Source organism: Vombatus ursinus, unplaced genomic scaffold (genome assembly GCF_900497805.2).
Source record: "Vombatus ursinus unplaced genomic scaffold, bare-nosed wombat genome assembly UNPS02014877.1, whole genome shotgun sequence".
Lineage (NCBI taxonomy): Eukaryota > Metazoa > Chordata > Mammalia > Diprotodontia > Vombatidae > Vombatus > Vombatus ursinus.
Window position 1 is genome coordinate 2,513,333 of NW_020954655.1, and position 14,404 is coordinate 2,527,736.

At 36.1% G+C, this 14,404-nt stretch overlaps 1 protein-coding gene across 3 annotated transcripts in view; it reads left to right on the top strand.

The window, feature by feature from the left end:
- Nucleotides 1-13,789, top strand: part of REV1 (REV1 DNA directed polymerase) — a 126,376-nt gene extending 112,587 nt beyond the window's left edge. For all 3 annotated transcript variants that reach the window (XM_027842567.1, XM_027842568.1, XM_027842569.1), the window contains 9 exons: nt 5,545-5,647; nt 7,608-7,773; nt 8,996-9,198; nt 9,925-10,158; nt 11,168-11,288; nt 11,550-11,761; nt 11,888-12,041; nt 12,536-12,638; nt 13,371-13,789. In XM_027842567.1, coding sequence (XP_027698368.1) covers nt 5,545-5,647; nt 7,608-7,773; nt 8,996-9,198; nt 9,925-10,158; nt 11,168-11,288; nt 11,550-11,761; nt 11,888-12,041; nt 12,536-12,638; nt 13,371-13,482 — 1,408 coding nt within the window. In that variant the 3' untranslated portion in view covers nt 13,483-13,789. The remainder of the gene's footprint in view (nt 1-5,544; nt 5,648-7,607; nt 7,774-8,995; nt 9,199-9,924; nt 10,159-11,167; nt 11,289-11,549; nt 11,762-11,887; nt 12,042-12,535; nt 12,639-13,370) is intronic.
- The last annotated feature ends 615 nt before the right edge of the window (nt 13,790-14,404 follow it).

The window sequence follows — 14,404 nt, forward strand, 5'->3', positions numbered from 1 at the left end:
GAAGGGGAAGGGGGGGAGAGATAGCAGGGAAAGCAGACTAAGGGAAAGGGTATTCAGAATGCACACCATCTTGGGGTGGAGGGAGGGGCAAGATGGGGTGAAAATTTGGAACTCAAAATCTTATGGAAGTAAATGTTGAAAACTAAAGATAAAAAAGTAAAAAAAGAAAAAATGCTCTAAATCACTGTTGATTAGAGAAATGCAAATCAAAACAACTCTGAGGTACCACGTCACATCTATCAGGTTGGCTTACATGACAAAAGAGGAAAATGATAAATTTTGAAGAAGACGTGGGAAAATTGGGACACTAATGCCTTGTTGGTGGAGTTGTGAACCTATCCAACCATTTTTAATTTTTTTATTTTTTGCTTTTTGGTGAGGCAGTCAGGGTTAAATGACTTGCCCAGGGTCACACAGCTAGTAAGTATTAAGTGTCTGAGGCTGGATTTGAGCTCAGATCCTCCTGAATCCAAGGCCAGAGCTCTATTCACTGCTCCACCTAGCTGCCCCTGATCCAACCATTTTGGAGAGCAATTTGGAACTATGCCCAAAGGGCCATAAAACTGTGCGTACCCTTTGACCCAGCAACATCACTTCTAGGTCTATATTCCAAAGAGATCATAAAAATGGGAAAAGGACCCACATGTACAAAAATATTTATAGCAGCTCTTTCTGTGGTGGCAAAGAATTGGAAATTGAGGGGGGATGTATATCAACTGGGAAATTGTTGAACAAGTTGTGGTATATGAATGTAATGGAATACTATTGTGCTATAAGAAATGATGAGCAGCAGATTTCAGAAAAACCTGGAAAAACATATGTGAACTGATGCAGAGTGAAATGAGCGGAACCAGGAGAACATTGTACACAGTAACAGCCACTTTGTGTGATGACTGATTTCGATAGACTTAGCTCTTCTCAGCAATGCAAGCATCTAAGACATCTCCAAAAGATTCACAGTGGAAAATGCTATCCATACCCAGAAAAAGAACCGTGGAGTCTGAATGCTTATGGAAACATGCTATTTGCTTTCCTTTGGTTTGGTTCTTCTTTTTCATGGTTCCTCTCATTAATTTTAATTTCTTTATATTACAACTAATGTGAAAATAGGTTTATTGTGAATATTTAAGTAGACTCTATATCAGATTGCACACCATCTTGGGGAGGGGGAGAAAATTTAAAACTCCAAAATCTTATGGAAGTGAATATTGAAAACTAAAAATAAATTATTTAAAAGAATAACATCTTTAAAAACCTCTTACGGCATTTTTTATGAAAATTACAGTACCTTTTCCCAAAACACAATACTGCCATGTGTGAGAGGACTGCTTTTTATATATAGTTCTGTTACCTTTTGTTTTTATATCACTCATTTCCCAGCAATACCTTATCTCCACCTTCCCTACTGAGTGAGACTTCCCTTGTAACAATGAGGGGGGAAAGATTTGTCAAACAAATCAAAAGCATGTGCAGCATTACATATAAGTCCTCAACCTTTACCATGAAAAGAGAGATGCTAAATTCCTTTCCTCATTACAGGGCCATGATTGGTCATTATAATTACACATCATTCAGTAGCAAAGTGAATCACGTTTTTCTGGTTCTGCTTCTGTCTGCATTACTTCATATAAATCTTCTCTTTGGTTCTCTGCATTCACCATATTCTTTGTTTCTTCTAACACAGTAATATTCCATTGCATTCATACAGCAGTTTGTTTAGCCATCCTCTCATCTGTGGATATGCTTCCTTCCAGTCTTGGTTAACACAAAGAATGTTGTTATGAGTCTTGTGTACATGATACTTTTCTTTTTCCCTCAGCATTCTAGGAGCATATGCCCAGATGTCAGATTTTGAAATCTTGGGCTAGAAAAATAAAAACTAAAGAAGATATTACCTAAGAATAAATAGAATCTGGACTTCTGAACTATGACTTGACATAGACACATGATAGGTTATGGTCCAGGAATGGAGTCTATTTACGTAGAGTGATTAAAAATATTTTTCTGAGATTCTTGTGAATCTCTTTCATAATAATTTAAACTGAACATGGATAGGGAAGGAAAGAACAGCTCAGTCAGCAGAAGGATCAGTAATTCACAGGAGACCTTATGCAAGAAGAGAGTCAAGACTTTAGATCTTTAAACATAAATGCACAAAGAAAGGATAAGAATAATCAGGATAAACTGGAGATTTTAATGCAAAAAAAAAATTTGACAGACTCTATGACTGAGAGAATTGGTAGGATTTGACTTGTACTTGGCATAGGAATGGAGAAGGGCATATGTACGTAGTAAAAAGGAAAGAACAGAATGGATTCAAGTGGCAAGTGAGGAAATCCGTGAAGTAAAGAGGAATCATGCTGGAGAGTAAGGATCAGCACAGAACACTGGAGGGAGAAATAGAAACAATGTTTTAGTGATCATTTCTGTCCATTTGGCCAGAGGGCTAAAATGGATGATGAATCTAGGAAACACTGCAAATTTGAGATAGATGCAGGCTATAGTAGAAATTGGTGCATCAAATATATGGGCATCTGCTTTCATTTTCCCTGGCAGAAGAAGGATGGCTGATGAATCTTTGACTTTCCTTAGTAAAAATTAATTTTCAAAAGGTAAAATAAGGCAACACATGGAACCACCATTCTGGTTCTGATTCTGACTAATAAAGAAGTGATTGCTGTATTAGAAGTTCTGTCAATCTTGCAAGGGTGGTGGGAGAGAATGACCATTGCAATTAGTGGGGTAGTTGTTCCAAGAAGGCACACAGTGCCTCTATTTCCTTTCCTCTTTTCTAAAACTCCTGCAATTTGGCTTCTATCATCAATCAACCAACTTTCTCCAAAGTTAGCAACAGTCTCTTAATTGCCAATTCTAATAGTGTTAGTTCTCATTATCCTTGACCTTTCTGCAGTATTTGTTGCTCTGAGCACCCTATGAATTTAGATCATTCCTCCCCTAGTTTTTAATGATAATGCTTTCTCTCTCCCATTCATCACCCATTTCACACCTACCAACTGTGAGTGTACTTGATTTTGTTGTCCTAGGCTCTCTTCTCTTTTCCCTGTATACTATTTCTTAGCGATTCATCAGGCCTCATGGGTTCACTTAGAAGCTTAATTTAGATGACTCCCTGGTCTGTATTTCTAGCCTTACTTATGCTCTTGAGCTCCATTCCCATGCTTCTAACTGCCATTTCCAAATGAATGACCCTGGAGACATCTCAAACTCAGCATGTCCAAATCAGAACTCATTGATCCTCATCTGTCTCACTCCCACCCCTAATGCTGCACCCCTCTTCCAGACCTCTGTGTAACTGTCAAGGGCATCATTGATCTTCCAGTAACTCAGGTACGTAACCTTGGTGTCGTCCTTGATTTTTTCAGCCTTATTGCTTTCCTTCCCATAGTCTGCAATACAACCTTCTTGATGTATCTCACACGTGACATTTTTTCCCCTGTCATTACACTGTCCTTCAGGCCTGGAATGCTTTCCTTCCTCACACTTTTTGGAATTCTTGGTTTCCTTCAGGTCTCTGAAAAGACTGTCCTGACTACTCCTGCAAACAAGTACATTATCTCCCAAAACTACCTTGCATTCATTTGGTATATATTACTTATAGACTTTTAATGCACATATCTCCTACGTAAGGTAAGAACCTTACATAGGGCTAGTATTGTTACATATTTGTCTTTGTCTTCCAGATGCTTAGTGCCTGACAAATAGCAAAAGCCTCAAAAATAAGTTGATTTATTGATTGAGTAGGTTCACTCTGGGGGTAGTAGTGAATGGAATAATAACTTACAGACAATGATGAAGACATTATTGTGAACCTTTTTTTTTAAGAGAATGAAATTTAGGTCGGAAAGGGCTTGGTCCAGTCTAATAAAATGAAATTTAATGAAAATATAACGTTCTGCTTTTCATTTCAAAGAAATCAACTTCATTAGTATAAGGAGGCATGGCTAGACAAGTAGTTTTACAAATGCCCTAAGCACTTTAGTGGACTACAAACACATCCGGTCAGCATTGTGACATGACTGCCAAAAACACTAATTCCTGAACTGCTGTGTTTGTTTCTGGGTACCACATTTTAGGAAAGATGTTGACAAGTTGCAGAGGATATGAAAGAAACCAGCCAGAGTGGTAAGGTGACTCAAAAACAAGCCATATTAGAAAGGAATTGAGTTATGTCTGGAGAAAACAGGATTTAGGGGTCCCACATCTGTGTGGGATATTGCAGTAACAGCTTTCTCACAGTTCTTTCCTCCTCTCTTTACACTTCTATCATTAACTCTAAATAATCTGTATAAATTTGCCTATCAAGGTATAGCACTTTGTCTAAAGTAGCTTACGTGAAGTTTTTTTTCAACTATTCCTTGCTCTATATAATGTGCCAATGAAGTACAAAAGAATAATTATTATTCATCCAACCCTAAAAAGACTTGTCGCTATAGGAGAGTCAGAGTGATGCAATGGAAGGAGCACTAAACATGGAATTAACGAAACTGATTCCCTGTATCTCCTGCTTACTCATGGGCAAATCACTATGAATTTAAATCATCTCTCCTCTAGTTTTTCCTCTATGGCCTTCAGTTTCTCAATTATAACATCAGGGGGTTGAAATAGAGACCTCCAGGATTCCTTCCAGCTGTGATCTTTTGAACTTAAGTTTGAGACATAACAGATAAAAATTTAATAATGTGTCCCTTAATAGATCTGTATATTCAACTAGAGTTCCTTAATATCCAGGAATGTAAATATTAAGAATTATGATTGATAGTATCTAACTATATTCCATGCTGTGAAAGGTGGCAGAAATATTATAGATATACTAATGCAGCCATGGCATGCAATGTCATGCCCATACTACCGAGTATTTCATTGGAAATTATAAGGACAGAATTGAGAAGTTTCTTTTTGGATTCTGATTGTACCTTTAAATGTTCATAAAGAGCTCAATTTTGTGGTTGGCTGTCTTCTTCCAGAGTAGGCTTCAAATAGACAAGTAGTTATTTAGCATACTCCCATATGTTAGCATACATATATTTCCATTCATAGTCAGCAACGAATAAAATGTTAGTGTTTATATGACATATACAATATAGTGTTTATGACATACACTATATCTAGATCTAGCCAAATTTATTAAATAGTAAAAGACCTATTTCTCAATATTAGCCAAATGTCATTAAGTGGCTTTTTGTCATTTATACAAGCCAAACCAGGAATAGCCAACTTAACCAAAACCATATTCAATGTTAGTCATTTTTAGACTAGAATCAGAAGATAGTTTTTATACATTTGTATATGCAAATTAATTAACATTGTTGTGATTCCCAGAATCTTTCCAGTTGCTCACATCATCATTATAATTCATCACCTATTGAGAACTATATATTGAAATTGAATAATTCATTATCTTTGTAAATTACTTAGGTAAGATTTTTACTGCTGCAGAATACAAAGAAAATGGTTCATGCTACCAAATAAATATGTAATGACATAGTCTTTTAATTTTCTTTTCTTAAAAAAAATTCTTTATAGGACTGTCACACTTGACCAGCCCACAGATAGTGCAAAAATAATCGGAAAAGCTACATTAAATATGTTTCATACAATGAAATTGAACATATCAGATATGAGAGGGGTAAGTAAATAAAATTTTAAGGCTTCTGGTTTCACTCTATAATGTTTTCTCTTTTTTGATCTGACTTAGCTATATTATCAGTAAGACAATACATGTATTAATTTATTCAGCTACCTTATACATCCCTGGGCCTGGTTTTTCCCCTCTTTCCATGCTGCTGAAATTATGTGAAAACACTTAAAATTTCTGAGACTGGAAATCTTGCCCTATCCTAAATAAAGGAGACAAAATAAAAAATATATATTCAATACAAGATAGTAAATAACTTTCTTTTTCAAAGGTGTCAGATTTAGCCTACTTACTAGTGTGCCTAAAAAAAGCAACAGTAATTTGGAGTCATATCATACCTTGCTTCTAAGGAACTGAAAAGTGTATGTGTGTGGTATATATATGTATTCTTCAGTTATTCTTACCCTTTGAAATTGGTGAGGTCTCCAAGATAAAAGCATAATGACATAGAGGGGAAAATTCTGTATCTGTATTTAGAGGATCTGGATTCAAAGCCCATTTCTCCTACTTTTTACTTTTTGTCTCTGATCATAACACCGATCAAAAAGGCACTCTTCCTTACATTTAAAGAGATTTTTAATAAATTCTTGTTAATTTGAATTTATTTTCCCTGGGCTTCAGTTTCCTGAACCAGAAAATGACTGGACCAGGTAAAGTATTTCAAAGATCTCTTTTACCACTAAATCCTAAATCCTTCAGACAAACATACCAAACATAGACCTTTAAATGATCTCAATTTTGTGAGCTGCTTCTGCTCACTTAATAAGAACCACTTTTAAACTTCCCTGAGAAGGGTACTCTGTAAAAAAAACCTTTATAACATTATGATCAAGCTTGGTGTGCACATTTATTTAGCTTTACATTTAACATAAAAGAGTGATTAGTTGACTTTTTTATTTGGAAGTTAATAAGCTGCTCTGCTTTTATTGGGGAAGGAATGTTTTGAGGGAAATAAGCCATCACACCAGCAATGTATATTATGTAGTTTATGGGCCAAAAATAGCCAAAAAAGCAGAGCAAAGGCTCACAAACATCATTTTTTCTCCAAAATATGGCAGCATGGGGTGGGAGTGGAATTTTTTGTTCAGTCATGTTCAACTTTCATGGCTCCATTTGGGGTTTTCTTGACAAAGTTACTGGGATCGGTTTGCCATTTCCTTCTTCAGCTCATTTTGCAAATGAGGAAACTGAGAAAATCAGTGGAAAGTAACTTGCCATGGGTCACACAGTAAGTGTCTGAGGACAGATTCGAACTCATAAAAATGGGTCTTCCTGGTTCCAGGCCTGGCACTCTGTTGCGCCACCTAGCTGCCCAGGGTGGGGAGTGGGGATTGGAATAGCTACTTTCAGACCTTTATCAGTTCCATGTGGGTACCCTACTTTACCTGCCCTCATACTTGCACTCAGTCATACTAGACTGAGGTTTGTATTAGAAAAATTTCTTTGTTGTTTGTCTTAGTATTGGAAGCAAGTAACTTGTTTAGAGGTTCAGTCAATTGCAGTGTTAGAAGAATGGAATTTTCTGGATGATGAGAACAATCTTTACGGGTTCAACTTTTATCTTTGAAAAATGTTACAAAAAAAAAGAAAAGTGTTTACAAAATCTCTTAGTTTATTACTGGAGTAAGTATAACATCCTAAATATAATTAAAAGTCTTTCATTGTCATTCTAAATTTCAGTTATAATTTTTTAAACATAGCAGTAGATGCTAGAGATTTGGCTGAATGTCCAGGAATCCCAAGATAGTTCATGGAAACTTTAAATCTATAAGCTTTTTTTCTTGTGATTTATGCCTTTTTCCAAAAAATGGAATGCATCAACTGAGGGTTTTGCTTAATTGGGTTTTGGTTTATCAGAAGTTTGTTACAGTGCTTTAGATGTTTTCAGTATCTGATGTTTTTGGAAGTTTTATACTGTAGCTTTCAAAACTTGTCTTCATTCTGCTTCTAGGTTGGAATTCAAGTGAATCAGTTGGTTCCTATCAATAAAACATCTTCAGGATGCTCCACCCATCCATCCATGCAATCTAGCCGTTTGCCAGGTGGATCACATTCTGTCATTGATCTTTTCCAAGTACAGAAAGCTAAGAAATCCACTGAAGAAGAGCGTAAGGAAAGTAAGTAGATGATGAAAACTGTTTTGTTTTGTTTTGTTTTTATTTTGTGAGGCAGTTGGGGTTAAATGACTTGCCCAGAGTCACACAGCTAGTAAGTGTCATGTGTCTGAGGCTGGATTTGAACTCAGGTCCTCCTGACTTCAGGACCGGTGTTCTATCCACTGTGCCACCTAGCTGCACCTGGTTTTTTTAATTAACGATGGCACTAACTTCCCTTTGTAAAATGAACGAATTCACTTGGAAATTATTCTGACTAGTTAAGTAGAGGAAGAAGATAATTGCATAGGTAACTAATATAAGTGATTAAAAAATAATTTGAATTTGGTATGTACACTGGCTTGGAGGAGGAGTTCCTTTTTTCCTAGTCTTTTATTGAGGCTACAGAATGGCAAGGAATGTGTGGATTCAAAACCAGTCCTAATTGAGAGTTTGAACTAATTAACTTTCATGTGCACTTTTTGAAAAATCAAAAAAAAATTGTATTATACATTGGAAGTAGAATAATCACTTTGAATAGAAAAGATAAAATGGAAATTGTTGGAAATTTTTTGTCTTTTTTTTTTTAGTTAATATCATATAATGTTTTTTAAATAAAAATCAGAAAAACAATCATAATAATCATAAATCATAAAAATGTTTTTACTCACCTACATTTCCCAATTTGTAACTCCACTCTAAAACTCTCAGTTATAACAAAGAAAAAAACTAAAAAGTAGTGGAAACAATTAACATACTAACAAACATCACATGCTGTGTTCCATTTTCATTCCCATTGGCAGAGTAAGGAGGCAGGTATATTCTCATACCTCCTTGAAGCCAAGTTTTATTGTTATAATCATATAGCATTGATCTTAGGGTTTTTTGTTGATATTCTTAACATTTACATTGTCATTATATAGTTTTCCCACTTCTGCTTACTTTACTTTGCATCAGTTCATGTCTTCCCATGCTTCTCCATAATCTTCATTTCTTATACCACAGTAATATTTCATTAAATTTGTGTACCACAATTTGCTTAGCCTTTCCCCAATCCAAGGGCATTTTTCCAGTACTTAGCTGGTAGAAAAAGGGCTGCTATTTGTGTATATGGGACCTTTTTTCATTGACCTGCTTGGGAGTATCCATCTAGTAGTGCAGTTTCTATGTAGATTTTACAAGACATTCATGAAGTTAGTAAACACTAACTTAATTCTTCAGTCAACTCTTATTTTTGTAATTTTAGTATTTGTGGCTGCGATGGATCTTGAAATATCATCTGCCTCTCGAACTTGCACTTTTCTACCATCTTGTACCACACATCTGGCATCTAACATCAGTCCAATTGTTAGTAAAACTGAGCCTTCAGTAAAATGGAATGGGCTCCATTCTCCTGTTAGTGTGAAATCCAGACTTAACCTAAGTATAGAAGTACCATCACCTTCCCAGGTAGGTTTCTGGCTTCAAATAGAATTTACTTAGGAGTTCCAGATCATTTTCAGTGTGTGTGTGTGCATGTGTGAGAGATAAAAGACAGAGGTGTGTCTTTGCATCCTTCTGTGAAGGTGAGGAATGATGCTGCTGCATTCCAATAAGGATTGTGTGATTGGTAGCCAATGCTAAATGTTGCTGTCTGCATCTACCTGTTCTCTCCTTGGCTACAGTAACACGTCTTCACTTCAGTAACTTGGTTGTTGGTAGTGAATTTTTAAAAGATCTTGCAAAGTTTGAAGACAGTTCATGTCATGTTTGTTAAATCCTAAGAAATGACTGGGTATGTTCTATGTTATTAAAACAGCCTTTTCTTGGCTGAAAACATGATGAAAATGCAGTTGTGCTGTATGACATCAGGGGAAACTTATTCAGCTATGAACCTGTCCTCCCTACACATGAGCACACCCCAGAACTTTTGTGACAGCAGTGGGATGAGCTCCCAATGAATGAAGGAAGTCAGTGCTAAGAGGTACATTTCTGTGGCCCTTGGGATGCCAGGAAAAAGAAAAACGAGACTTAACAGTGCCTGGCACATACCAATTGCTTAATAAAAATGTTAATTGTTGCCTCATTGCTGCTTCTAGAACCAGGAAAATTATCAGAACCAGAAAAAAATGCTAGTTTAAATGATTGGGAAGACAAGAACAAAAGAGCTCACATAGGATTATTGGTATCTTACAGCTAGATCAGTCTGTTTTAGAAGCACTTCCATCTGATCTTCGACAACAAGTAGAGCAAATATGTGCCATTCAGCAAGGAGAAGCACATGGCGACAAAAAGAAGGAACCAGTAAATGGCTGTAACACTGGAATTTTGCCACAACCAGTTGGAACAGTTTTGTTACAAATACCAGATATTCAAGAATCAAATAGTGACACTGGAATCAATGTTATAGCCCTACCAGCATTTTCACAGGTAAGGCAAACCAAATTAATTGTGTTTGTTGTTTTATCTTTACTAACCACAACTCTGTTCATCAATTCTCAAAGCCTCTGTTGTTAGGCATAGTAGTTCCTTAACCTGGCCTGTGCTGCTACCTTTTATTTTATTCCCTGACACTGTTCCTTGGTTTTGCTATTGTAGAAAACAACATTAAATCGAATTCCTTGTTTACCCATAAGTTTTTTTTTAACCCTAAAAACATTTCTTTGTAAATATTTCTTGGGAACACATATATGCCTAGTGGCAGTAATAGCAGCAGTAGATTACAAAGAGTAACAAAGGGTATGTATGCAGTTTCCTGGCTTTTAAGGCATCTACATCTATCATCTTTACCAGTCCTGATAGGTACGAGGTACCTTGGAATTCTAGTGTGCTCTATTACTGATTTATAGCATTTTTTTTCATATGGTTGTTGATAACAGCCTTTATACAATTGATTCTGTATCTGGAGTATGACTTTTATCAGAGAAGCTTGCTACAATTCCCTCCCACCCCAGCCAACCATCATGCACCACCACCACCCTCATCTCAGTTACATTGGCTTTGTTTATTTAACAAAATTGTCCATTTTCACTTTATGTGATATCCTGTCCCTTGTTTGGTCATGAACTCTTATCTATATATCTACAAGGTTAATTTCTTGCCTGTTCCTCATGATGTCCCCTTTTATTTTGTATTTGTCATCTATCCATTTTGAGTTTCTTAACAAAGCTGTCCAGTTTTCCCAGCAATGAAGTGTCCAATAGTGAGTCCTGAGGGCTTCGGTTTAATGAACACTGTTATTTTGTTCATTTTCTTCTGTATTCTGTGTACTTGATCTTCTTCCACTGATTGAAGGAATTTATTAATTGGTGGAAGTATAGTAATGCTTTTTGGTGTCCTAGAAAGTTATTAAAGCATAGGAATCAGACTTGCTGCTAAAATATCAAGTTTTTTTTACACTTGAATTTGTGTATAACCTGGCCCGTTTTATTTTCATTAGGTGGACCCTGACGTGTTTGCTGCACTTCCTGCTGAACTTCAAGAGGAGCTGAAAGCTGCATATGATCAAAGACAAAGGCAATTGGAGAACGCCACATATCAGCAACCAGCTAACTCATTGGGTGAGCTTGGGGACAGTGAAATGGCCCATCAAAGGTTAGGTCTTCCATGCACACATGAACATCCTATACTCCATTGTACGTCATAACATGATCAGCTTTCTTGTTTTGAATCTTTCCAAGTTTAGCCAGCCAGTCTTAGATCCTTAAAGAATGCCAGGGCCATGAGTCATGTGGAGGTAGGGTGTTGATGAAGGTACTGGAAATTATTAGATTTTAAGGCCTTTTTTTGGGTGGGGGGTTTGTTCTTTTTTGGTTTTTCAGTATCAAAGAATCCTTTATTACAACTAAAACAAACAGTAGTAAAAGATAAGAAAAGCAGGAAGAAAACAGCCAGTCCCATGAAAAAGGTCCAGAGTACTTTGAACAACAAGCTGCTCAGCAGTCCAGCTAAAACACTGGTAACACCTACTGGAAGCCCGAAGAAGCTGATAGACGGCTTTTTGAAACAAGAAGGTCCAGCTTCTAACGCACAGGTAAGATTGTACTGCAACTTTTACTTTTCTTCTTGGGACAGTGTTTCCTTTCATTGCTGATGAAAAAATAGTTTTTGATTTTTGCATTGTAATTGGTAGCTGACGGGATTAAATTCTTCCCCACAGGCTGAGCCAAGTTCATCAACTTCAGTTAGGTCAGGCCCTTCTTTGCCATCAGAACTGGGAGGCTCCTTTAGACAACCAGCACCCAATCTAGCTGGTGCTGTTGAATTCAGTGATGTGAAGACCTTGCTCAAAGAATGGATTACCACTATATCAGGTAGTCTTAGAACTTGTCAGTCTATACCTTTTTCAACGGAAATGTTTCATGTTTATAAAACTGTACTTTACCTTATAGGTAATCAATCATTGAATGTTAAAATTAAAAGACTGACAAAATTATCAATTTACTATCTATTGTACTGTGTTCTCTTTTCTTGATTAATTATTCCGAACTCACTGGGGAACAGTAATTTTTGGAGAGGTTGATTCAGGACTTCATAAATCAAGACAAAAATCTGTGAAGCACAAAGGAAAACATCTAATCTTATCACTTCTCTCCATCCCCTCATTAATATCCCTGATTGGGTTTTTTGGGGGGAGGGGGGAAATCCTGAGGCAATTGGGATTAAGTGTATCACCCAGCTCAGGTCCTCCTGACTCCAGTGCCACCTAGCTGCCCCACTGATTGATTGGGATCTTTTAGAATAGCCCTAAAGATAGGTTGGAAGACATTTTGCCTCTTGACTTTTTTTTTTTTTTTATCCCCAACAGATCCAATGGAAGAAGACATCCTGCAAGTTGTAAAATACTGTACTGACCTAATAGAAGAAAAGGATCTAGAAAAACTGGATCTGGTTATAAAGTACATGAAAAGGTAATGTGGTAGGTTGCACCTGTTCTCAGCTGGGAGAAGAGGATAGAAGCATCTTAAATAGCATTTTGGGTTGTTGGGGGTTTTTTTTGAAGTGACAAGTTAAGCAGGTAGTTCCGAGCAGCCTGTTCTGAAACATTGCATATGTTCATCACTACTTGAAAATTGGAATCTACTATTATTAATTACATTAGATTCATTTTTAAAAATGTTTTGATAATCATATGGAAAAACATTTTACGCTTTTAAAAGCAGCATTATGAGAAGGGCTCCATAACACAAGGTAGGTTAAGGTTCTGACAGTAGGTTGCCTACTGGCTTTTGGAGTAGTGAAAAATTGATTATTAAAAATCTCCAAGTACTAAAGAACATGAAATAGAATGTGTAAATGGTAAATGACTAGTAAATTTTGACTAGTGAAAAGACTTCCACGTGAAACTGTTGCTAAATGGCCAAACATTTCCCACATTGCCACTTTTAAAAGGCTTTCCATCATTTCTCAGAATAGGCATATTATATATAGTCTAGGTAACAACAAAAGGTCTCATTACTTATTCTTAAGTAATTTATTCCAAGTCAGAAAATCCAACTTGTATTGTTCTGTGCTGATTTAATCTAGATATTCTTCTTAACCTTCCTGGAAGTGTAGATATTTTGCTATTGAAAACAATTTGAGGATTAATACTTTTTTTTTTTCCTCTTGCTTCCTCCCAATCCCTACCCCCCTCACTTCAGGTTAATGCAGCAGTCTGTGGAATCAGTTTGGAATATGGCATTTGACTTTATTCTTGACAATGTTCAGGTGGTTTTACAACAAACTTATGGAAGCACATTAAAAGTAACCTAAACTTGTAATAAGGAGCTTGGTGAGAGCCTGGAGCTCTCTGCTAGCTGTGCCATAAGTGCTTGTGAGGTATTTGCAAAGTGCATGATAGTAATGCTCTGAGTTTTTATAATTTTGAATTTCTTTTTAAACAGAAGTGTTTTGTACATTTCTTTTCAGAAAGTGCCAAATTTGTCAGTATTGCATGTAAATAATTGTGTCGATTCTTTTACTGTAGCATAGACTCTATTTACAAAATGTTTGTTTATAAAGTTTTATGGATTTTTACAGTGAAGTGTTTACAGCTGTTTAATAAAGAACTGTATGTATATTTTGTATTGACTTTCATTTTGTGAATCTTTAAATGTCTGCCCCTCTTTATTGTTCTGTTAGGCCAGGAGCTCTCTCATCATACCCTTAAGATAACTGTGCTTAGATTTCCCCTCTTTACCTACCTACTAAGTAGCATATTTTTTTTAAAGGTTAGTTGACTCTTTACTGAACAATAGGATGTTTAACTTTACCTTTAATTCTGACAATGTATGTCACAACTGGCCGAGTCTGGAATATGGAGAAAGTTCATTGTGAGCATCTCTTCCGACTTGTGTCCTAATATGTGGTAAAAACTTCATTCTTCCCATAGACTTTAATAAACCAATCCACACTGAATCTACTAAATCCCTATGATTCGTGGCCACTCATTTAATTTATATATGATATAATATGTGTGTGTGTGTGTATATATATATATATATATATATACACATATACATATACATATACATATACATATATATATTTAGATAGATAGATATAGCTATCTCCTGCCCTAAAGCCTTCATGTGTCATTCTGGGTCTTTCTGTTCCCTCAAAGTGCTATGTGGTCACTATTTTCCCAGATTACTAGGCAATCTACATTTAAACTTACAGACTTCCTTTCAAACTT